The sequence below is a fragment of the Prunus avium genome, chromosome 7 (genome assembly GCF_965620075.1).
Source record: "Prunus avium chromosome 7, drPruAviu1.hap1.1, whole genome shotgun sequence".
NCBI lineage: Eukaryota > Viridiplantae > Streptophyta > Magnoliopsida > Rosales > Rosaceae > Prunus > Prunus avium.
In genome coordinates this window covers 33,362,541-33,387,789 of record NC_142290.1, presented here as the reverse complement: position 1 = coordinate 33,387,789, position 25,249 = coordinate 33,362,541, and the positions used below count along the sequence as shown (strand labels likewise).

The 25,249-nt window shown below is 36.0% G+C and overlaps 4 protein-coding genes across 5 annotated transcripts; 1 reads left to right on the top strand and 3 right to left on the bottom strand.

Annotated features, from left to right (window-relative positions):
- Window positions 1-7,737: 7,737 nt before the first annotated feature.
- On the bottom strand, window positions 7,738-8,792 carry J11 (Chaperone DnaJ-domain superfamily protein). The gene has a single exon (XM_021960200.2). It carries the CDS (start codon window positions 8,699-8,701, stop codon window positions 8,234-8,236), a length of 468 nt encoding a protein of 155 aa, XP_021815892.1. The 5' UTR covers window positions 8,702-8,792; the 3' UTR covers window positions 7,738-8,233.
- Window positions 8,793-13,664: 4,872 nt separating this feature from the next.
- Window positions 13,665-17,782, bottom strand: LOC110758015 (endonuclease/exonuclease/phosphatase family protein). Of its 2 annotated transcripts, XM_088256052.1 has the most exons (9): window positions 17,429-17,782; window positions 17,118-17,327; window positions 16,952-17,037; window positions 16,665-16,780; window positions 16,475-16,555; window positions 15,791-15,991; window positions 15,455-15,606; window positions 14,457-15,142; window positions 13,665-14,048 (listed from the first exon to the last, which is right to left on the bottom strand). In XM_088256052.1, exons 1-9 carry the CDS (start codon window positions 17,646-17,648, stop codon window positions 13,977-13,979), a joined length of 1,824 nt encoding a protein of 607 aa, XP_088112178.1. In that variant the 5' UTR covers window positions 17,649-17,782; the 3' UTR covers window positions 13,665-13,976. The 2 variants fall into 2 exon arrangements, with proteins under 2 accessions (XP_088112178.1, XP_088112179.1); XM_088256053.1 differs by lacking the exon at window positions 16,475-16,555.
- Window positions 17,783-17,839: 57 nt separating this feature from the next.
- LOC110758027 (transcription factor bHLH121) lies at window positions 17,840-20,060 on the top strand. The gene is made up of 6 exons (XM_021959821.2): window positions 17,840-17,936; window positions 18,022-18,205; window positions 18,382-18,503; window positions 18,725-18,852; window positions 18,960-19,427; window positions 19,562-20,060. The coding sequence occupies exons 2-6, from the start codon at window positions 18,096-18,098 to the stop codon at window positions 19,712-19,714; spliced, it is 981 nt and encodes a 326-aa protein (XP_021815513.1). The 5' UTR covers window positions 17,840-17,936; window positions 18,022-18,095; the 3' UTR covers window positions 19,715-20,060.
- Window positions 20,061-20,405: 345 nt separating this feature from the next.
- Window positions 20,406-25,034, bottom strand: LOC110757879 (calcium-dependent protein kinase 28). Its single transcript, XM_021959620.2, has 12 exons — window positions 24,270-25,034; window positions 23,451-23,581; window positions 23,217-23,258; window positions 22,988-23,099; window positions 22,815-22,893; window positions 22,486-22,655; window positions 22,216-22,342; window positions 21,839-21,954; window positions 21,637-21,744; window positions 21,449-21,511; window positions 21,028-21,201; window positions 20,406-20,894 (listed from the first exon to the last, which is right to left on the bottom strand). The coding sequence occupies exons 1-12, from the start codon at window positions 24,654-24,656 to the stop codon at window positions 20,730-20,732; spliced, it is 1,674 nt and encodes a 557-aa protein (XP_021815312.1). The 5' UTR covers window positions 24,657-25,034; the 3' UTR covers window positions 20,406-20,729.
- Between the last annotated feature and the right edge of the window lie 215 nt (window positions 25,035-25,249).

Sequence of the window (25,249 nt, the reverse complement as noted above, 5' to 3'; positions counted from 1 at the left end):
TAGGGTAAGTTAAAGTAAGTCGCGTTTTGGGCCTATTGAATCTACGAAGAAACATTTAATATACCTGTCACCTTTTTTAGCATAAACTAAAGTACCCATTTCTTAATAGTATACCTATTTTTCGCATCTATTTTTTTATAAACATATCTTTTGTAACTGTGCCTATTTTGTGTACCTATAAATACTGTACCTATTTTGTTACCTATATACCCATTTTTTTGTTACCTAAATACTGTACCTACTTTTTTTTGTTAATAATCTACCTATGTATTTATATAAATAAATACCTATTTTTTGTTAATAATCTACCTTTTTTTAATGAATAATCTACCTATAATCTACATACCAATTTTTCTGTGAATAATCTACCTATTTTAAAAAAAAAAATAAATCACATTCCTTTAAGTTAACTTTATTAACTGAGTGGAAGATTTGTAGGATTAATCTATTATAAAATAATTTATGAATTTGTTTTTGTCGAAATTTTAGGGACTTGATGAATAATGCTATTCTTACCACATTTGTATACCACATTCTCATCCCATCTTATGTGGTAGAGGTGGACAACCACATCAATTAAAATTATTTAACATTTTCTTTTCTTTTATGATTTATTCCATTATTTGTTTTTCTAATTTTCTAATTTAAAATATATAATTGATTTAATTGATGTGGCATATAATATGGACATGCCACATCATGTGGTATATAAATTTGGGATATAAAAATATGGTAAGTGTAGCATTACTCTAATTAGAAATCAAGGAGTTAAGGACATGCTTCAAAATAAATTATAATTACAAAATATAAAGGTAAATAGCATATAATGTAATTTAGTTAATAATACTTGGATTTTAGTTAGAGGTTTAATTGTAAATGGATTTATGTCTAAGATATAAGAGTTATAATCGGCTTCACTCTAAAAGTTAATATAATAGTTCCGAACCAAACTTGTAAAAACTTAACCAAATTTAAGGGTAGACATATATCTCTGCCATAAGTTCTGATTTCAACATTTTCTCGCCAAGCTGCCGTCTCATAATTCAAAACATTATTGGCATATACCAGACAATGCATTCAGCCCTCACCAATTTTTGCCACACTTATTGCACTTTTTATTTTATATATAATTTAATTGCTCAGTTTTGTAGATATAGAAGTTCAGTACAGTACTCTCTCTATCTATATGACAATTAATAATCGCATGCTACTGTTGATCTTTTTTACTCTTTTGTCAAAATTTGGAAACGGGAGAGGGAGGTGTCGTTAGGGATCGAACCTTGAGACCACTAATCCGCATGTACCACTGAGTTATGAAAACGTTGGCGATCCTACCGATCACATTCACACATACATTGATTCAAAATGAAAAACTCCAAATATGTATGTACCAAATTGGCTGTTTGATGTCTGTATGTGCAACAACATTGTCAATCAAATCAGATATGCTCTCGTGTATCACATGAAACCCACAAATATGAATGGAATTTTATGCTAAAAGGAGAAAATTTACTTCCCACCCTAACATGCACAATTGCATGCAAGATTCAAGGGTGAGTGGGGTGATCGCTTTCATTTCACGTTTTCAATAACAAAAAACATTGAAACAATGAAATCAAACGTGATGACTATGAGTCTGATCACAAACACATAAAAAGTTGAAACTACTTTTGCTTGTGGTTTTTCAAGCTCTATATTGTCTTTTCCTCTTTAATTTGCTTTTTTTCGTTGTCTTTTTTTCTTTTCCTCTTTAAAGTTCAACTTCTTCATTCGCTCTAAAGTTAAGTACACTTGAGATTCTAGTGATTAATTCAAAGTTGTAATTGCTTGCTTGACATGACTTTAGCAAGATTTCGTGGAGCTTTGGTGATGCTTGTTCTTTCTATTTATAATGATTATGATCCCCCTCTTTTCAACCCATTAAAGAAAAAGACATTCGTCCTCTACATTATCCACACAATACTCGAAGCATCACCCCAAAATTGCTTTTAGCATTCGGCAATTCCTGTGCAAATGTCGATTTCTCTGTATTATTAACTCAAGTTCAAATTGAAAGATAACTATTAACTCATTCACAAAAGAAGGACAATATCATAAGTCACAATATACTAACTTGAGAAGAATATATAATAGGGTGGGTGGCACAATGCATGATTTTCTACTTGCTTATCATTAATTGATTTCATAGTTTTCATTAATCATCTTACCCAAATTATTTCGATCTCGGTCTCGGATCTTATGAACTTCTAGCTCCAGTGGTAGAACACTTACACGTTCAAATTAATTTTTGTTTCCTTTTATGTATTCTAAAAAGAAAAAGAAAAAGGAATATAGGATTTTGTAACCCATATAGGCCAAAAACTTTTATACTAGTTGTCCTAAAAATTAATTAATTAATTATGAATCATGTTCTTAATCTTATCAAAACAACAATAATTCTATAGGGAGGCCTTATATATGGCCCTTAGGTGAGGTCCTATCTCTTAACCGTTGGATCATACTAATCAAATTGATCCAACAATTAAGAGATAAGGCCTCACTTAGAGTACTTCCATCTTCAAAAACAACCCCCACAAAGGAAAAGTTGCCATGGCAAGAAGTGGGACAACAAAATTGGGCAAGCCCGAAGGCAAGACTTGCCTGGGCAAGCAGGCGTCAGCGGCCAATTTAAATACCAAAGTTTTTTTTAAAAAAAACCACAAAATTCATAATTTTTTTTTTCTACAATGGTTGCCCTTGGGTTACAAAATCCATACAAATTCCTCACCTCATATCTCATGTAAATAGTGGTTGCCCTTGGGTTGCCATGGCAATGGGTGGAAATTAATCAAAAAATTGCTAGGGTAGTCACTATTCATATGAATAGTGTTTGCCATAGCACAATAGGATGGAAGTGCTCTTAAGGCCATCTCCAGTCATAGGCTATATCCTAAATATAGCCCTAAATGAATGCAAAACATATCTCTAGCCATGAGCTAAATAAAAATTTGGCCAAATTTGGAGGGCCACATTGGCCCTTTAGCCCTCCAACCGGGCCAAATGTAGCCCAGCTTTGGCTTAGGCCAAATTCATAGTGGACCCACCATGTGCTTTTCAATCACCAAATATTAAAGCACTCCCCCACTTGCCTTATTAAAAGCTGGATATTATAGAGTTTTAAAAGCTGTTTGAATGTTTCTTGTTGGCAATGACCGTTGGAATCCATACCTACCCACTCCCTTTTAAAAAAATAATAATAATAATAATAAATGTCGTCAGTTTTTGCTATCTTTTCAAGTGTTGCTTAAAAAAAATAATAAAAGAGTATTTGTTCATAACCGTTGAACTCAAACATTGAATCCCATCCTTTCCTTTTCTTTTCTTTTTTTTTAAATAATAAATGTGGTCAGGATAATACGTGCCACGTGGACACAAAATCTTATAAAAAATCTTGTTCTTAATACGTGTCATATATGGAATATTGTCTCTAGTTGTGGAATGTATGAGTGTTTAATTAAATTAAACAATATATAGTTGTGGAATGTATAGTTGTGGAAAATAGTAGTTTAATTAAATTAAACAATATATAGTTGTGGAATGTATGAGTGTTGTACCATAGTTTTTCTCCAAAATAATAAAATATGAAGGACCCTAAAATATAGCCATGCATGGTTGGAGATGGAAAAATCTAGCCCTGCACTATTCTTTAAAAAATTAATATTTTGGGAGGCTAAATTTTTAGCCCTGGACTACATTTAGCCCTATGACTAGAGATGGCCTTAAGGGTCATATATAAGGTCCTCACTATAGAATGACTCATAAAAACAATCACCATATAGGTCTAGACCCAAACTCTGAAATGCAACTGGGTTTTGCATAAATCTGAAAATGGACTAAACTTTGGGCCTCATTCCACAGTTAGCCCTTATTAGCACTGAAGTGTGGATCAGAGTGCAAATGGAGAAGGGCCAGACATTCTTTGTTGAATTTTCGATAGACAATATTATAAAAAAACAAAACAAAACCTCCCAAAACAAAGGAAGGAAAATCAACAAATAATGTACGTGTCCCAAAACAAAGCTGTTAGATATTTACACTTGCATTAATAACTTTCCCAAAAACAAAGAAAGAAGAGTGGTGATTTCTTTACCTGATCATTTTCGTTGCCATGCATGTGTGCCAAATGCCAATGCATGACTTCATGCCATACCTAGCCTGATCAAATCTTAACAGAGAGATTAATTTAATGTATGACATGTTTATTAATTTGTAATCAGAATTAAAATAAGGAGTTCAATTCATATTACGGATACTCATGTGTTTAATTCACATGGAGGAACGAAAATGCGAGTGGAACCTACATAAAATCAGGAATTCAACTCCTTATTTTGTAGGAATTAGACTCTAAGGTGGGAGGTGGAATTCTAATTCTTGGAGAACTAACCCATTAGGAATCCCTTTTTTACTTATTATATCCTCACGCAATTTTTAAAATTCCAAATTTGACATCTACTTTAACCAAACAACAATGACATTTTAGTAATCAATTTGGTTTCAATTCTGATTCATGGGAATTTAGCAAACAACTTATAAGGAATCAGTACCACTCATACCCTAATTCCATATGATTTTAGTAAACAACTTCAATAGGAATCTGGATTCTAACTCTCCTCAATCAAACTCCTCATCAATTCAATTCCTCCTCATTCGATTGTGGATTAGTAAACATGCCGTAATATTATAGCATCTCCCTTTTTCACCTTTCGTTATTCTCACAATGTGTTAAGAATTTGTGATTAAGGTAATTATCTTACTGAAACTTTGTTAGAAGGAAAGAATACAAAATAAAAAAGGACTTTAATGTGGGGTTGTACATATATTGTCAAGTGATCTGAATATTGTTATATTATGGTTCGTTGAAATCAAGAGCAGTCTAAATCAGCAAAGCTGGAACAAATTATTATTAGCGATGGCGATTGTTCTGTGAGTATATGCAGAAAATTCTGATGGACAGGACATCAAGAAAATTATGGTTTTGTAATTGAAATTGTAGGGAACTCTTTGAACAATTGTCCCCGGCCGTAATCAAAAGCTATACTAGTTTACATCCATGCCATCTCCATCATAGCTTCCGGTCCACCACCATTATCTCCTAGTGATCTAAGTCCTTCTGAAAATACGACAAAATTTTATTTGTAGAAGTCAAATTAGGGCACCTTCTCTAAGATTCTTCCCTCTTCTGATTGGGATTCCTTATCTTCTTCTATTCTTCTACGACTACAAGATAGATATCCACGGGTCCCATTTTTTCCCATCCATTTTATATATTTAGTGGAAGGAGATATAAGGCAAATTTGATATAATTCAGCTTACAATTCTTCTTTAATGCAAACGTTTGGATGTTATTATATTGTGGATGCCATTTGTAAACAGTAATAACGTCCGGACGTTCGCATAGAAGAAAATTTTATTCAGCTAATGGCTCATCCACCATTAATAAACGATTGCCAAATTTCCATTCTAATAGACCAAAACGATTATATAATTAAACTATGTGTTTCATATTTTAGCTCCTCAAACATTGAATCATGGCTCTGCCCCGTAGATATCCCAATTAGAATATATGTGAAATTTATTCTAAGAATCTTATTATAGAGGTAATCTTTAATTACAAGGATGATGAGATCATTCATATATTTAAAGAATGTTACACATGAAAATAGCAATGAACTAATAAATCTGCCTTTATGGGTATTTTTGTCTTGGATTGGATTGGATCTAAAAAGAATCTATATAAAATGGATCATTGATAAGAGCCGTACGGATTTTTTATATGTAAATCTGTCTACTTTGGTGTACTTGGACCTTAATAAGTTACAATTATCGCAAATTCATCAGCGAACCGGTGTTGTAAGTTCCTCTAAATGTATAATACAACAATAAGTATTTTATGAAAATCAAATCAAAGTCACACGTTGATTGTGAGAAAACCTGAAGAGGCCGGAGACATCCATCTTGGACCCAGCATCACTCACAGATTTATATATATTGTGAAACTGAAACCTTCTTGCACTTGAAAGAGAAATTGAATTCAAATTCCAATTTGTAGGGTATTAGTTTAAGAATAGTCAGGATTAATAAAAGTAATGCCACGCCATGCAGACCAACGTTTTTGACGAGCCTAAATATTTTGATCGATTTAAATGCTTGTTTACTTTGTCTTAGTCTACAAGTATATTGGGCACAATCGTTTACAAGTTAACCACCACTCACAAGTCAGAATGTGATTTGAGTCGGCGGTATTTAAGAGAAAATATACAAATAAATAAATAATGGGAACAAGTCTACAGTTTCTGTCTTTGTTGTATTCAAAATTTTATAATAATTATACAAAGTGAGTTGAAGAATTAGTGAGGAGGAAGAATATTCCTAATTATAATAAACTTACATTGTTAAGGGGACGGATTCAAGATTTTAAAATGGACTGAGTTGGATTTACCTTACAAACAAATTCGACAGCACGAGTGAATTTCATTGATAACAAAAAATGATATGCCTAGTAGAGGAGACATAATGAGGTGTATGCCCTCAAAATACATCTAGTATATAAAATATAAACTAGTAAAAAAGACAAAAATAAATAAATGTGCAATACAAATACAAAAGAAAACTATTTAAGTTGCAGCCTTCGAGGCTTCAAAGAGTTAAAATCACTACTTATTAATTCATCATTGATATTATCAACAAATTCTTTTTCAATGTAAAGTATCATACAATCAGCAAGAAACTCATCCTCTATTTTATTCCTAAGTCAATTTTTAATAAGTCCATTTTGTTGTTGATGTAGAAACAAGAAAGTTAGCACCAAACTCTTACTCAAGATTTTTTTTTATTATTTATTTTTAATTTCTATAATCTTAACAAAATCCCTAGTAACTAAGTGAAGATTACCTCAACAAACAAAAAGAGATGAAAGTTTTGTTATGTTTCTGGCGTGCATGCTTACTCAAAGTGTGCTTTTGAGTTGTACAATAGGTATTGGGTGAGCTTGTTTAAAATTTGGGATGGGCTGTGGCTATTTGACTACATGAATTTTTTATTTTAAAAACCACATGATATTTAATAATGACTACATCAGATTTACTAATGATACACAATAGTTTTGACTTTTAAAGCATAAGTATTTCTTATATCTAAGAAGATAAATTCAAGTTAGAATTAAGTATTTCTCTTGAAAGAGAAAAAAGAAATAGAATGTGGTGGAGATTGAAAACCCTAAAGCTCTTCCCCACTAGAGTCTAGATAGTTTGATGGAGACGACATAAAAAAAGTAGTTCCAGAAGTTTGGGCACTTTAGGCAGCTTTGCAATTACAAGCAGCACCCCCTTGATTGGATGCGAGATCCCGCTTTCTTATCCTTTAAAGTTTAAAGTTTTATGGCTTCTAACTTTGTGGTGGCCTACTTCTACAAAATACAAGGAGAACAGAGAGACAAAGACAGCCACCATTTTTATACGATAAGTGGAGTTGTCGCCATTCTCACAATATGCAATCAACCCCCAACCAGCCTTTGGCACCAACGCCTCTCCTCTTCCACCCTTTTATTATCACTATTTCTCTCAAGAGATAAAATAAAACCCGTTTTCTTGTGGTTGCCAATCCTGGATCAAATGATATGCAACTCTCAATAATGAAAAAACTATCTTTCTTCTTTTACCATTCATAAGATTACTCAATTTACAAAGTAAACAAAAATCAAATCCATGCAAATTGCAATCACTTTCTAGATTTTCATAATTTCACATATTACATAACAATAATATTGTTCAAATTTCTGATTCATTCAAATTGATACCCATAAAAATACTGAGCTCCAATCTCTACGTGTAAATTACTCTATGTACTCTACTTCTGTACTAATAATCCCCCCCAACAAAAAAAAGAAAACAGGACTTTTACAAAATTTAAAATTAAAATGTTGCCCCGAGTAATTATAGTAAATACTAACACATAATGAGATTTTCAACTCTTTGACTTTGGACGTTTGGAACTTTTGGCGCTACTTCTTGTTTTAGTGTCCGACAGACAGACACACGGATCATCGCAAACATCTCCAGCCACAGCGAGACCATCATCATCAAAATATTCAACGGCTCCGATTGCACTCTATGTTATGCTTCTTCGTATATTTACAAAATTACCAATAATCTCGCGGATTGAATTCCTTCAATTTCGGAATCGGTGAGTCAACTCGCTACCAGCACTGGTCCGTCTCCCAGTTCCGCCGAGTGTAGTACCCGGAATATCCCGACGCCGTTGACAACGGTCGGATCCGGCGCATAAACTTCCGGTCGTAATCGGCGCGCTTTTCGGGGTCCGATAGCGTGGAGTAGGCAGCATAAATCTTCATGAACCTGTCACCCGACGTGTCCTTGCCCTCGCTCGCCGCCACGTCGGGGTGGCAAACCCTAGCCAATCGCCGGTACGCCGATTTGATCTCCTGACACGTGGCGACAGCCGGGATGCCGAGGATCTCGTACAGCGAGGTCATCTTCTGAGGGCCGAGGTACGACGCCGTAGCTGTCTCGTCCGAGGTGCAGGTGGAACCGGCGGCGAAGGCGCTTATTGGTCTGAAATATACACGTGTCGAGGTTTTGGGAAGGGGAGGGGTGGCGGAGAGAATTGGGGCGGCGAAGAATGTCGAGGTCGAAGCAGAGAGCATGGTACGGTGCGTTTTGGTTTGCGGTTGTGAGTTTTTGATTGAGGGAGAGAGAGAGAGGGAAGGAGGGGGGTGTTTGTCTTTATATGTTGGGGAGTTTTGGGGGTGTTTGGGTTCGGGTTTGGATTTGGGTTGTGCCGGAGTAACTATGGTTAAATATGGTGTTTGGTTAGGCTAAGAAAATGCTTATCCAGTTTGGCTGAGTTTGATGCTGACTCGACTCCTCAGAACATTTTATCCAATAATAATAATTTGTTTTTTTAAAAAAAAATTTCGGTGGTCATAACTTGATAACAAATGGCGGTGGATGAGTTCTACATTTGGTGTCCTCCTTGGGTCTTTTTCCACAACTTTGATAAGGTTGCATTTCCCTTCCTTCATTCGAGCCAAACTCAATACTGATCAAGTCGATTGATAGAAATGTATCAAGTCGATTTACACCCATATTTAAAATGTTAGATCCAATTAATGTTGTTGTATTTTGCCATATATATATATATATATATGCGCATTTAAAACTTGATTTAAGATTCGAACATGAGACTATTGATCTGCAAATCAATGTCATTTTTCATTGGATTAAACTCCGTTAGCAACACATACTACTATATCATCTCCTATGTTATTCGTTGATCAAAATTTAAAACTTTTTTAAACCCTAGTATTATTGTTTAGCCTAATCTCAACTGACTTGTTTTCATTTTTTTAATATTTTGAAAAGCAATATTAGCCACAGAGATAAAGAGTATTTCTTTTCTCCAAAGATAAGCAATTCATTTAATCAAAACAGAAGTTAACATCTGTCTTTGTCACCTAAACCAACCTAGAAAACCTAATAACTGGTCAGATAACTAATAGTGCTTTGGTGGAGGTTAGTTATTAATAAATAATTAAATAAAGCAAAGGGATTTAGAAAAAGTTACTCAACCATATCCATGAAGCAAAGTATCTTCTGTAGGAAACACAAAAAACCTAATGGTCATGACTCATGATCTTGTCTTTGAATTTAACAAGTTGTAAATTTCCTATTTGTACTCCTTACTTTCCTCTATAGTCTATCCATATGTTCCACTAAACCTATAGAATGTTTCCCTCTAAGCTTTAGACTTTACTAACTATTTGATTATATTCTATCTGCACTAGTATAATAAGGGAATTTGAATTCTCTGGTACTTGTTTTCTTCTTCTAAGATAACCTACTACACTACTTAAAATTACCACATTATCCTTTTAAATTCTAGGGGGATGAATTGATGCTTAAGTTTTTAATAAGCAGAGTCCATCTAAAGAGAGAATCCACCTTACTAATGGAGGATACTGCTTACCTCCTTCTCTGGAAGGAGATATTACTCTTTTATGTTAATCACAGTTTAACACATGTGTAAAAATATGGGAGATTCACTGTTATATCAAATATAGGAGCCTAAATTTTATATATAAAAAAACCATATATGAAATGGACTTTAGAAACACACCCAAAATCCATTTACAACATAACAAAAAGGCTTTAACTTCTTTTAAATTACAAAACTGTCATTGATTTCTTAAAACAAACCCAACCCCAAAACCTCATTAAAAAGCCCAAAATACTCAATAAGGCATCAAAGTAATTTAATAATCAAAATTAAATTCAATAGGGCCAGCAGTCATTTTTTGGGTTTGTTTATATAAATTAAATGGTGTAGGGTTTATTTATAGTATTAGTGCTAAGAATGGGTATATGACTAAATATCTCTAAAAATATTTCATCAAAAATACACACACAAAAAAACATCTACACATATATTATACTGCCATTGATAGAAATGTAGGAGCTCTACTTACAGGGATGGACATAATAAGGGTGTTAAAGAGAGAGATAGCAAAACAAATATTATAAACCTACCTACTATATAACAAAACCCTCCCCACTTAATTGCAGAGCTAGAATGGAGCCCAATAATATCCCAACAAATTTGTCCAGATATTTTCTTGTGGACAATAAATCAATTCAAGTAAAATTTAATTAATCTTTAATATCTCAGTTTAGTTTGTGTATTAGAAGATTATATATACTTTTGTTAAAGGCTTTTTATCACAAATGGTCCTTCACGTTTACGAAATTATCACGAATGGTCTTTGAGGTTTTTTTGTGACACTAATAGTCCTTAACGTTTGGGCTTTTTATCACAAATGGTCCCCGCCGTTATAAATTCTGTTAAGTGTGACGTGGAAGATAAATGGAGCCCACATGTCCAATCACATTGTGACATGTAGATAAAAAAAATAATTAAATAATTTTTTAATGAAAATTCCTTTTTTTTTTTTTTTTTCTGCAACTTTTCATCCCCTTCCTTGCTCCGTCTCTCTCCCCCTCTGCCCTCGCTCTCCACCCTAACAGGTCTTAGATCTGTCATTTGACCCTTAGTGTCTCTGACGCTGCTGTTTCTGGGTTCTTTCGTTTAATTAAGTCGGGATTTTTTTCTATGAAATGTTGACTCATTTTCAGTATGAGGATTGTCGGTTTTGTGGGTCATCTGGTTCTTTCATTCCATGGAAACATGAATTGATGGCTTTTGATGTAGTAATTTTTATTTTTAAGATTTTAGTCGTGAGGATTTGGTATTTTGGCAGAATATGTGGCTTTATGTTTAGTGGTTGGACTATGATTCATACACATTAATATACTCTGCACCTCTGTTTATTGTGTTCTTTTTTTTTGGCATGGTTTCCATGGCGGTACAGACGGCCCACATCATAGCATTAGGGTTAGGGTTTATGAATTTGAAGGGCCGCTCTTAATGCATTTCTCATCCAATTTCAGACCAATTGATTCAAAAAGCACAACAATAATGCATTTCTCATCCAATTATAGAACCCTACTGTTTTTGGTTTGTGACCCTCTTGTTGTTTCATCATAGCAGAGGGTGGAGAGCGAGGGCAGAGGTGGAGAGAGACGGAGTAAGGAAGGGGATGAAAAGTTGCAGAAAAAAAAAAAAAAGAATTTTCATTAAAAAAATAAAAAAAATATTTTTATCCACATGTCACAATGTGATTGGACATGTGGGCTCCACTTATTTTCCACGTCACACTTAACAGAATTTGTAACGGCATGGACCATTTGTGATAAAAAGCCCAAACGTTAAGGACTATTAGTGTCACAAAAAAACCTCAAGGACCATTCGTGATAATTTCGTAAACGTGAAGGACCATTTGTGATAAAAAGCCTTTGTTAAAAGAAAAAGACATAACCCCAAGAATGATTGAATACTAGCTGTTATCAACGAAGAGTCCAAACCCATTTGCAAAAGGCTTGAGTGCTTTTCGGCCTGCGTTGGAAAGGGACCCAACAAGGGTGCTGGCTGTCATTTGCAACCACTAGTTTCCATTAGATCTTTTCTTCTTCTTCTTCTTCTTCTTCTTTTATTATCTTTTTGATGAAATTAAATTCTCTAGATCTTTTAGCTATTTGCCTCAGAATTCAAAGGTTAAAAAGTCACACAGGAAGCTTGCCTTCACCGAGAAGACTTTGATTGAGACTGTCCCTTCCTTGAGAGAATCACAACTTTACTCTGGATTTATTTCTGAAGATATAAACAAGGAGCAAAATTATTGTGATCACAGAATAAATTAATATATATAATGCATGTGAATTTTGGTAGCCTTTTGGGCAAGCAAGAGTCACTTGACCAAGTCCGCTACAAACTTAAGGTCCATAAAAGAGTACATTATTCCAAACGTCTCTCATATAATTACAGAGGGGCCAAGTGTTATCCGATTTCAAACAAAATCACAAAACCCTCCTTCAAATCTTGGCTGTTCCTGCTGTATAATTCTTTTTTCTTTCTTTCTTACCATTTGGAAATTGGAATTGAATTCACAGAAACATAAACACATAACTTAAAACAACATATTCACATCAAAACAGAAAAAATCTTTTGATGCTCGAGTTGAGCCTCTGGTTTTAAACGAACGGCTTTTCCACATCAAGCCATTCTAGACAAAGAACAAGTGTGGACCTGATTAAGAATGTTGGATTATGGAGGGGATTGTGAGGCCGACACTGAACGCTGATAATCAATCTACGAAAATGACTTTGACTCGACAATTCTGCTATGTTATTAACAATTACATGGTACAACAACACATCAATAACGAAATGACACCGATCATCAATCCACTAAAACGACTTAGTTTCGACGGTTCTACTATATTATCAACAATTACATGGTATAACAACACATTAATAACAAAATGACACGTAACTTAGTAAATGAAAATTGAAATTTGCAAAGTTGATATTATCAAAGAATATTAAAATCCACATGATTTTACATCATTCTTCTTCTTCCGAGAAGCAAAGATTTGGGTAAGGACTAATCCTTAATGTCATAATTTGAGAAGGACAGGTTTGCTTCTTTGTGGCCGTAAAACCTTGTCATTCAACTTTTGCATGTCCTTAGACTTTTTTAGTGTTGTGTTAGACAATCTAACCTAACAGTCTCTGATCCTGATAATGATGTAAAACCTATCTTTAACTAAGTTGCGGGTTTATCATGCACTGCTGATGTGTTTCACATTATCATTCTAATATTATATGCTTTTCAACGATCACTGCACTTAACTATCAGCCTTGTTGATTGGTATTTGTATGGAAGAAGTTTTTTTTAACCTTTCGATTATTTTATTTTTATTTTTTTATAATATAATTGAGTTATCTTCTGTGACCATTCGTTCTTGATGCTGAAACAAGAGATAATATTCCTTCCTTCCTTATTGATTATGTTGCAGCCACCATGATTTGCCAATCAAAGTTTGGCTGTTTATGTTGAAGTTATGAAAAGAAAGATTAACACAATAATAAATTTGACATTCTTTGTCCAATCAGAGTGCTACTCTTTTTGGTTGAGATATAGATGAGACCTGTATTGCATCATTGTTGATATCTAGTTACAAACCAGCTCTTGGTTTAGTGGTAGATAATGTCTTCTCAACGTGGGAAGAAGATATTTCAAGTCCGAATTTCTCCTCCACGACTAATTTTTTTATAATAAAAAATTTCATATGAAAACATATTTGTTTCGAGGAGCACTGCGATCAATTCACTAAACAAGGAAATGAATAACTTTAAACAGCTAATAATACAACACGAGCTTATGCCTGAGAGTTTCGATTCCCAGAAGAATAATTTTGATCACAAAATTTCCTAAACTGAGATGGCCGGCACTGCGCCATCTCTAAGTTTAGGGTAGGCAGGAAATTAACAGCTTGACATCCATATTACCTAAATCAGTGATCATCATTTTTGTCGAGGTTTTGAAGCAGCCCATTTGAAATAATTACAATTTGCTTCAGGGTTAGATGCAGGCCCCTGTATGGAGAACAAAAAATGCCACTAATTAGTTCATATATCATACGAAACACAGATACATAATCTGGAGACCATCTCTCTTTTTCAATCAATCGTCAAACGCCCAAAGGTTTAAAGGGAGAATGGGGGTAGAACAACAGATCGCACAGCTTGTGGCTTTTTCTGTCCTGAGTTCTAACTACCAAAGGGAAAATAGTTGCATGGTTGATGGAACTTTATCAGATGTTTTCTACTATTACAGCATCAACTGAACCTGAATATGTTTGGGTTGAATTTTATTTTTCATTTTTGGTGAGCCACCAATAGGTCGAATTGAACACATACAAAATAGTGGAAAACTAAAACATGGTAGGAAAGGAGCAATGTGTATGCTGATAGCAGTATTTGAGGTTTTAAATAAAAAAGTACCTCAGCACGAGCACAGACATAAAACCTGCGTCCAAAATTAGCACCTCGCTTCCTCACAACCCGAGCAACACAGGGTTCCCTATGGCCCTTGCAAAGTGGTATGCTATTCTGCATGACTTGCTGCAACCTTTGCCACTCCATTAGAGCAAAATTATTCTTCTCTTTCTCCAAAGAACAGACATCTACTTCATCCTGATCCTCAATTGATGCACTTGAGTTCAATTCACACTGCTTGGGACTGCCACTTTGATTCTCTGGTATTGGAGTTTCATTTGACAGACGATTAGAATCTGGAACATCTATCTGATTAGTTGAAGTATCAGTACCATTGCCGACACCATTGCTAGGGATTGAACTTTTCTGGAAAAATGACCTCAATGAGAGTTGAGAGCTCCTTTTTGCCTTTTTCTTTGGTTCACTGCTGCACATTGTTTTGGTACGTTGACCACCTAAAGTCACCAAGGTGTTACAAGTATCCTCCATAGAAAAACCGTTGGAATGCTCATTTGTTTTTGAACTGAGAACTTCAAAGTTTTGGCTCGAAGAAGAACATGAGTTTCCACTGGGTACACCGGGTGTGCTACAGTGGTCAGACGAGCTTCTTTCTCTCTCACTGCAACTCTCTTTAATGATATCTCCATCTGAATTAACTTGTTCAGCAGTTTGTCTTTTCATTAACACTGATACTGCACAGGACTAAGGGTTCAGTCAAGTTTGAGTAGGCATAAAGAACAAGCGCTTCAGGGGAAAAGAATAGATTGAAACTGACAGATGATCAAGTAAAAGAGTAAGAGAGCATATAGCATTCACATGCTTTAATATAAATAAATTCAACAGATCACTAAATAGAAGCTAAACCAAGAAAGCAGTCGCTTCCTTGAATTTTCAAGTGTGCATCATAAAGGGCTTATCACTTGATGTAATTTGCAAGACAGCATACATAGAAATATCTATATTAAAAAGAGACCATCAGCAAAAGGGGAAAAATAATTTCATACCCAGGGTTTGCTGGAGCCCATGAACCATTGGAATGTATCTAGCAGATAAAGATGGGGTGCTATGCTGGAAGACACTAGGAATTTCCAGCAAACTTGTGTAAACAGGAGCATGATCAGAGCCTTCAAGTTTAATACTCTGCCCTCCCTTCCACCTGTGGGTAGGGAAAGAGGTCAAAGTAACATCCTAACCCTCACACATGCTTACATATATATGTACCACATGCATGCGTTGCACATTACCCACTGTTGCATAACCAGGAAAGCAAAACTACAAGGGAATGAGACACACCAATGGGGTGCACACACACACAAAACAAGCATCCATGTATCCTATACCTCAGTGAATTTCCTGGTTTCCACCGTTTATACTGTGTCAATATGTCACACTCCTTGACATGGCAAGTTACAAAATTATGGCTTTGCAGGTCCTGCTCTTGGTGTAAGCATGATCCTGCAAAAAGAATGTGGTCGATTCTAGAGCCATAATTAAATTCTTCAGCACCTGTATTTTGTGGCCAGCATGTGTACGCTTCTCTTCTGCAGAAAAAAAAACGAAAACAAAAAGACAAAATGGACAAACAAGGTAAGACCAAAAAAATGGACAGACGCCTTCAGGTAACAATGAATGTCAGAGTTTGACATAAAATATTAAAATGATGGTAAAAAGGAATACATAGAGGAGAACATGGAGGATTGACAAATGGTAAGAATTTATTATGGCCTTTTCAATATACTGACCGAAGAAGACTTGATGGTAAAAAATCCAAACTCGAAATCATGCACCGTCGCACTTAATGATCATATAATGATAATGCGATTAAACCATAAAAGTAAAACATGAAGTTGAATGGGGCACTCAAGATATGTTGAAGGAAAGATATCATACAATAATAACTTCAAATGACTAAACATGTTCCCACGACTACTGAGCAAATATAACGCATTACTCAAATCCAAACTCAAGTATGCATAAGAACAAAACAAATGACTGCTAGAAGTCCTTTTGAGAATTAGTTTTACCTATTAGGATGCTTTGCTCTGAAAACATCAAAGAATGAGCCTTTATTTTCCACCAACATAGATCTAAACCATCTTCTAAATCTACAAGGTATTTCCTCAAAATATTAGGTATTGAGCTTTACTTATAAAACTGTTCAAAACATTGCATGCACATGTAACTATTACATAGAGATCAGAAAAAAAATCATACTGGTTGTTCTCAAATTCTGGTTCTGCATCACAACGATCTAAAGAGGTGGGTGCAATGTTAAGATCACCAACAACAAATATCCTCCTCCCCTGAAGCAGGAGAGACTCCCACCTTTTCTACAACAAAAATTACCTATATTAATAAATAAATAAAACACAACAGAAAAACAATTATAACTTTTGCATGCTAATTAAACACTTCTTGTAATAAACCAAAGGCATAAATGCACAAAAGAAAGGAACTACATAAAATAGTAACTCAAAAGAGCAAAAGGTCACTTTGGTTACCTGTAAAATCTTGAAAAACTTGAGCTTAAACTCAATCCTTTCTGTGTCATCACATACAGCTCGAGGCCCATACAAATTGAAGAGAACTAGACAAGCATTGTCAATAAAGCTTTTAACTTTTCTCCAACAAGTGAAAGCACAAAGACTCAAGCTTGAAAAAACATACCAAAATGACCATGATCTGTGATAATACACCGTCCCTCGCCATCAACCTTAAGAAGCTCATCCTTCGAAAATTCCTCAAGCCCTTTTGCAGCCGCAGCCATTTCTCCTTTTCCAATCTCAAGGAGCCCAGTGAAGCCTTCCTCTGCCGCCACCGGCAACGCCACTTCGTCACTCGAGAATGCCGATTTTACGCGGCAAAACGTAGCCACACCTTCATATGTGACGTGAAATCAATCCAAATTCGAGACTGAAGTTGCAAAATTTGAAGAGAGTCTGCTGTGGTTTGGTTGAGTCAATTGAACAAATACTTACCGGAGTATCCAGTTCGGCCTCTCTCGGAGGTACGAGTGCAGGAGAAGAAGGACTCGTAGCCCTCCGCCATGACCAAGTCGGCGGTCAATTCTTGTCTTCTCAGTTTGGTTTCCTGAACACAAATGATATCTGCGTCCAGCGAATTTAGCAATTTGGGAAGAGAGCCAAATTGCGCAATGCGTGGCCTCAGCCCATTCACGTTGTACGTCACTATCTTCATCTTCTTCCTTTCTTCCAATTTACAGAGACAGAAGAAACCCTCGAGCCATTTTCATTTTCAGAATTTGGAGGTAAACGAAAGCCCTCCTCGCTTAAACGACGTCGGTTTGTTCTAACGTGTCGGTCGACTATTGAGTGGAAACAGAGTTTTAACATTACTATCGTGGTCAGGAACGTAGCCAGTCCTGGTCTCTACCTCTAAAGCTTTAATAAAATATTAAATTTAATTAAAAATGAAAAAAATGAAAAATGCAATATCCAAATCGCATTGGCATCCATTCTCGCAGTGGTGGGTTTTGTTGTGGAAAGCTGAGATAGGTGTTCAATTTTGTATCTTTCGATTGCCTCTTTCCCTGAAATTCTTCAATTTGCAGTGAAGAGCAAAACCCTAGACTGAAAATTTGAAGCCAAAGGCCAGGGTTTGATTGATGTGCCTGAGCTCGCGAGCATGGATCAATGGAACGGTGACGATTTCTCAGCAGCTTCAGCTCCTTCTTCTGCTCAGCCTCTTCTTTTGCCCTCCTCCAATCGCTCCCATAACTCCAACTCTGAGTCCAGGTTTTTATATTTCCCATTTTTTTCCTACACATTTTCTGTTTTCTTTTATTGGGTTAGCTTGAATTCAGCAATTAAATGTCTCTGTTATTAAATAATTTCGAGAAAAAAAATTATTGATTGTTTTGAAGCAGATGGGTTGAGAAAGTTTGGATTTTTATAGTTTGATTTTGTGGCAGACAAAGGCCTGATGTGGAGACGAAGGACCCAATTGTTGCAAGAAAAGTTCAGAAAGCAGACCGTGAAAAGTTGAGGAGGGATCGACTCAATGAGCACTTTCTTGAGTTGGGCAACACATTAGGTAAAGCTTAGTCAATATTCTACTACTCTTTTTGGCACAACATGTTTCACCATCACAACAATAGCTTGACATGAATGAAGGCTAAATATTTTGATTAACAGTATCAGCAATATAGCATGTGAATGGCAGATTGTGTGCCTCACAAGTGAACATTAGTTTACCAAACGCATGCCTTAGTTCTCAAGAAACATGCATGCCTTATTGTTATGTTGGAATTGTAGATCCAGATAGGCCCAAGAACGATAAGGCAACCATCCTTACAGACACAATTCAAATGTTGAAGGATTTAACTGCTGATGTCAGCAAACTAAAGGCCGAGTGTGCCACGCTTACTGATGAATCCCGTGAGGTGAGGTGATGTTCCTTTTAATATGTAATGTGTATTATCCTTGTGGTTGTAACTTGTAAGGCCGATCATATGCTAATGTCATCGGAATTCTTGTTTATTGCAAGCAGCTAACACAGGAGAAGAATGAGCTAAGAGAAGAGAAGGCATCTTTGAAATCCGATATTGAGAATCTAAATGTTCAGTATCAGCAAAGACTGAGAGTTATGTTTCCATGGGCTGCCATGGATCCTTCTGTTGTTATGGCTCCACAATACTCATATCCAATGCCTGTAGCTGTTCCTCCCGGCTCAATTCCCATGCACCCATCACTTCAACCATTTCCTTACTTTCAAACTCAAACTCCTGCTGCTATTCCCAATCCCTGTTCAACTTTTGTCCCATATCAAGCTCCTGCCAATCCTCCTGTAGAACAGCCGGCACCCCAGTATGCATCTGTTTCCCACCTTTCAAGCAAACAAGATTCCAGAAGCAAGTCATCAGATATGCAAAGGGGGAGCAATGCTGAAAGATGTGACGACTCCAATGATGTGGCAACCGACCTTGAACTTAAGATGCCAGGATCTTCGACACAACAGGTTTGTTTTAGCATTTAAACTTATAGAAGCTACACTTTTCAGAAATACGTTTATATATGTACGGTACCTATATGTTACACATGAATCTACTTTGTACATTAGAAATGGAAAATTGAATGAATGGGGTTTTACAGGATTCATCTTCTGGAGGTAGGAAGGCCAAGCAATCACAGAGGAAGGATAGGGTTGTTACAGATGGAAGCTCATCTAGTAGGTATTCTTCATCTCAAGGTCTTCAGGATAACTCCTCCAACAGCGTAGGTGACGTCCCCAAGTCTAACAAATGAAACATAGGTTGCCTGTACTTCTGACTTCATCAAACTGCTAACATCACAAGACCTTGTGTTTTCTATGACACCCTGATCATAAGCCGTGGGTCTGAACACCTTCCGGTTTATTTTGAACACAAGTTTCTAATCGAATTCAAAGTTGCGGACTCCAGTATCCAAGGAAGAAAGCAAAGGTTTTCTGTTTTCTAGTAACATATTTCCTCAGCAACAGGAAGGCAATAGAGAGGTTTATATGTTTGTAAATTGTCTTTAAGATCTGCCTAACCCCTTAGATTAGATATGTTAAACTGGTGTAATTGTAATTGCACATTCAGTCTAGCAATTATTGTTATTTATTTTGATATTTTAATGTGTTTTCTTATTTTGCGTCTCACCATGCAACCATTTGGCTAAGAGCTTATTTCAATCATTTGAGCACGCGTTTTTTTGACTGTTTGGTCAATCCAAATCCAATTGAGCAAAATTAAAGTCAATAAGTTCATATTCGCCAATTTCGGTTGTTTTCTACTTGTGGTTTTTAGTTAGGGTAATGATTTCCCCACTCCAATTTTATTCACTTACACTCCTTTTTTAGTTATAAAATAGAGTGTAAGTGAATAAAATTGGAGTGGGGAAATCACCACTCTTTAGTTATTGGTATATGATAACCCAAGATACCGCATCAAATAAATAAATAAAAAGCACAAGATGGTCCTAATCTGCCACATTTTCATTAAAATTTATTTATGTCACACATAATAATTGTGTACGGCACAACCAAGAAATCCCCAACACCTGCAAAAGGATGTACACTTTGAACAACCACAGTAACCGGAGCCACCTTCTTTTCAGATTCACACCAACTCTAACATCACATGTCTCAAGTGAAATGTTTTATCCAATCCTATGCAGAATACAATTGCTGAATACTTGAGTTCAAAAGTGGTCCGGGATGGTTATAAGTTATAACTAGAAAACCGGAACATCTGTCTTACTCTCTTTTACTTCCAATCTTCAAAACATTAATTCCAATCTACACCTTCCTAGCATTCCGTTGACCAGGCGGGCTAGTCACGGTTTTCGAACTAATGCTCGCAGTTCTTAGAAGTCTACGGAATTCTGATAGGCTGATCTTCCCATCTTTGTCAATATCGGCCTCTTCGAGAAGTGGATCAATAGAACCTCTTAATCCCGTGTGCTACAAAAGAGAGGAAACAACATAGTGTATCAGGAAAATTAACAAGAACACTGGTAAATCCAAGTTTGTGTTCCATGTTATTGTGTCTTCTGGGAGAGGAAAGGCATAGCCAACAAAACAAATTAACACTAACCATTTTAAGTTCCTCTGGAGTTATAAACCCATCTTTATCTATGTCGAATTTCTCAAAGGCTGCCCGTGAGCGCTGCTGCCACTTCTCAGAGTCATGTTCCTCCAATTGATGCACATGCAGAGTGGCTGCCACAAACTCGTTGAAATCCACAAGCCCATCTGTGTTGCTGTCAATCTGCATCAAGCAAATCAACAACCACATTCCAAACCGTACATCCAAAACACGAATATAAGATTGATGTGAGATTCACATCGCCTTGGGAGGAGTAAGGGTAAGAGGGCTCGCAAGGAAAAAGAATGATCAGGGAAAGAACCTGAACACCCTACGAGACTGGCATAAAGAAAACAAAAAATAGGTGGTTTTTTCCCTTCATTAAGAGGAGGGAAAAAGAAAAAGGAAAAGGGTGGTGGGGGTGGCGTACCGCTTCCAGTATCTCAAGGACCCGTGAATCTTTCAATTTCCAAGGGACATCTTTAGCAAGTGCCTGCAAGAAAGACATCAATCTTAGAAGTTTAGAACTAAAGAAACCACATATGTTAGAACATACACTCATGAAGAAAGGGGCATATCATATTCTAAAGTTCAAATTTAAATGTGAAAAAGGATTACCTGTCTCATTTCTTCAAGACTAATGGAACCGTTCTTATCCACATCAATTGCATCAAATTGATCCTTGAGATCAGACAGCTCCTCGGCATTAAGTGTGCTAGCTAATGCCTACAATGCCATCAATTTTGAATAACGAATTTAAAATACAAAATACTTTTTCTTTTTTGTACTGGAAACTCCAAGAGAAGGAAATTTTTCTTACCCTTAGAGCAAACTGTTTCAAACGACTGTACCTCACAAACTGGCGCATGTTATTTAGAACAGATATATCGATAGGAATCTCTGATGCATTGCCTCCTTCTCTAACCCACGGGTGTGCTGAAAAGAAGAAATAACAGTTAATCCCTCTGGAAATAAATTTTATATATATTAACACTTCAAAGAATTGTCTCGAGATGAAAAATAATAATAAATGTTCCTTGGGTATGACACCAATAACTCAATAGTAAAAAAGAAAAAGCAAATCATTGGAAAATCATTTTATAAAGCAGCTAATTCAAAATCTTTACAAATATGTTAGCCTTTCCAGTACCATAGTAATCAGCATTATTTCTATCAAGATAAGATCTAGGGGCATACATAGAGCCTGAGCAGCAGTTAGCCTTGCTCGAGGATCCTTTACCAGTATCTTCCTAACAAAATCTTTAGCACTGGTGCTTATGGTTGGCCATGGTTTGCGGCGAAAATCAGGCTTGTTCCTTAAGACCTACAATAATAGAGAGGTGAATAAGTCCACTAAACAGATAATGAGGGGCCAGGGGGGGCATAACAAATAATAAACCGGCATAAAATTATTGCCCCCAAAAAAAAAAAATTCCAACAGAATTCAAAATTAAGAATGTACTACACCTCCTTAAATATACCATCTTCGGTCTTGTCCCAGAATGGGCGCCTCCCACAAAGCAAAATGTAGGTAATCACACCAATACTCCAAACATCTGATTCAGGCCCAGACTTCCGTCTCAATACTTCAGGAGCAACATAATAAGCACTGCCAACAATATCTTGGAACTTCTTGCCTGCATTTTTTAAGCTTAAACAGCTTTATAGGTTTCAAATAAAAATGGCCAGAAACATGGCCACAAGTACTAGATAAGCAAAATTGAACTGGAGGACTTTAATCACAGAAACTTGTACATCTCTTGATAAAATCTTTCCTGGATTGAAAATATGCTCACCTGGTTTTATAAAGTCTGACAAACCAAAATCTGTGGCCTTCAAAGGAGAGTCTGAGGCATTTGACTTGAAAAGAAAATTCTACAAGCAAGGAAAAAATGGAAAGTTACAACAATCAGAGAAAAATGACTCCATATATCAAAGGATGAATTCATGTTAATGAACTTGTTTATACCTCAGGTTTCATGTCACGGTGCACCAGACCATGTAAATGACACTCAGCTGCAACCTTAAGCATCTGCCTTACAACTACTGCTGCATCCTTTTCAGTGTAACGGCTTTCCTTCCTGATTAACCAAGAAGAAGAATATAATTTCAAGGTTACAACAGATATGACAGAAAGAAAATTTCATGGTCAACCGGAAATACAGAAAAATATTTATCCAGGACTCAAGGAATCTTACTTCCCCAAAATCCGGTCCAGCAACTCACCACCTTCACATAACCTGAAAAGATAGAAGATAGAAAACAATATATGCAAGATATTAATGGGGTGATGAAACAAACACTTACATAGAATTATACAGTAAAATCTCTCAGAAAACATGAAGATCAATAAGCCGAAAAGGAGCATGTAAGGAACTAAAACAGAAGAACATTGGAGTACTCTGAAAACAAAGCTCGACAATGAAACTTACTCCATAACTATAAACACATAAGAATCATCTTCAAAGGCATTATAAAACTGGACAACATTCTCATGGCCTGCAAGCTCCTTTAATATCCTTACTTCTCGCTTAACATCTTCAACGGCGATAGGTAGAATCATCTGCAGCCAAACCAAAGATCATTCACGAATTAATGGAACATTTTCGAAAAAGGAAAAGGGAAAATGATTTATGTTTCTAATTAACACATTAACACTTGAAAAGTAATTCACGGTATTTGTAATTATAGAACTACATGTTTCACCTGATAGGAAACTGACTGAGAAAAAAACAAACCAACTGAATGACAAATTTCAAAAACTTGCAGGTAGGTATGAAACAAGAGTACAATAAAACAAAAACTTGAGTAATTGTCAACTGCTATCTGCTACTATTTACACACGAGGTTCTCAACATGACCAATTTTCAGAAACCTCAATTGAACCCAAAAATGGGAAGAAATTCTCCATTCCTCAAAGAGACCCACAAGACTGCTTTAAGCAAATGGAGGCTAATTTGGAAAAGTAGAAATCCAATAGTGGAAAGTGGGAATCAACAAGAAAATTATTGGAACAAAAAACCACAAATGCCAATCCGCAATAAGAATCATCAACACCTAATCATAAAATTATAATATCCCAAAAACCCCAACCGACAACTCTTTCCATATCACATTAAGAATTGAACACCACCTTAAAACCAAATGAGCCCAGATTCACATACAACCAAATGAGATCACAAAACGGAAGCTTTTCAATGAATTGATCCAAAAACACACAAAATCCAATTCAGAAATTGAGACACCAATACCTTGTTCTTATCAATTCTCTTGACCGCAACTCGATCCCCATTAGCCTTATCGGTAGCAACATACGTGTACCCAAATTGACCATGACCCAACAACTTCCCGATCGTGTATCGCTTATCGAAATTCTTATCGTACCCAAAATCGGTGCGCTTCCCGCACGGTATGACCCCGGTCTGCCTCCTGGAGTTGGGCTTGCTTTTTGGTTTATTGGCAAGCTGCTTCCTGGGCATCTCATTGGGTCTATTGGTCCTTCTCTGTTCTTGCTTGACCGGCGTGGTTGTTGATTGTGACGATGCTGTGCTCTGTTTCCGGTTGTGATTGGCCGTGGGCGCGGCTGTGTTGTTGCTATTTGAGCCACTGACCTTGACGGTGGAGAAGCAACCACCCATGATTTAACCAATAAAATAAGCAGAAGAAGAAAAAACAAAGGCAAAGAGACAGAGAAACAAAGAGGGTTTTTACTTTTCAGAGGTTTTGATCCAAAACCATTTGGGAGATTGAATTTTAACAATTATTGGCGATGGTAGTCAAATTTTATATGGAAAGAATCAGAGGGAGACATAGGTATAAAGATAATGAGAAGACAAATTAGAGGAAAGATTGGAGCAGAGAGCAGGAAGAAGGGAAGAAATAGAGGGACGAAGGTGGTGGTGGTCAAAAGAGACTTCTTTTGACAAAAAGAAAATAAAAAAAAATGAGAACCCAAAAACACAAAAGAGAGAATGGCCTACGGGGGAGGAGTTGGCGCGGAAGCCCCCCGTTTTTCAGTTTTTTGTTGGGAGAGGAAGTCGTGTTTTTATTATTCGCTTTCAAGACAAATTTTGGATATTTTTTTACCAATTTTATTGGGTGAAAAATAATTAATTTATTATTTTTAATTCTAGAAGTCTGTTTTTTTCACACGATAACTTAAATTATAGATGTTGGGTGTCCACGTCGTCAACGCGGTGAAAGTTAAAACAATAGGAAAGAATTATTACGG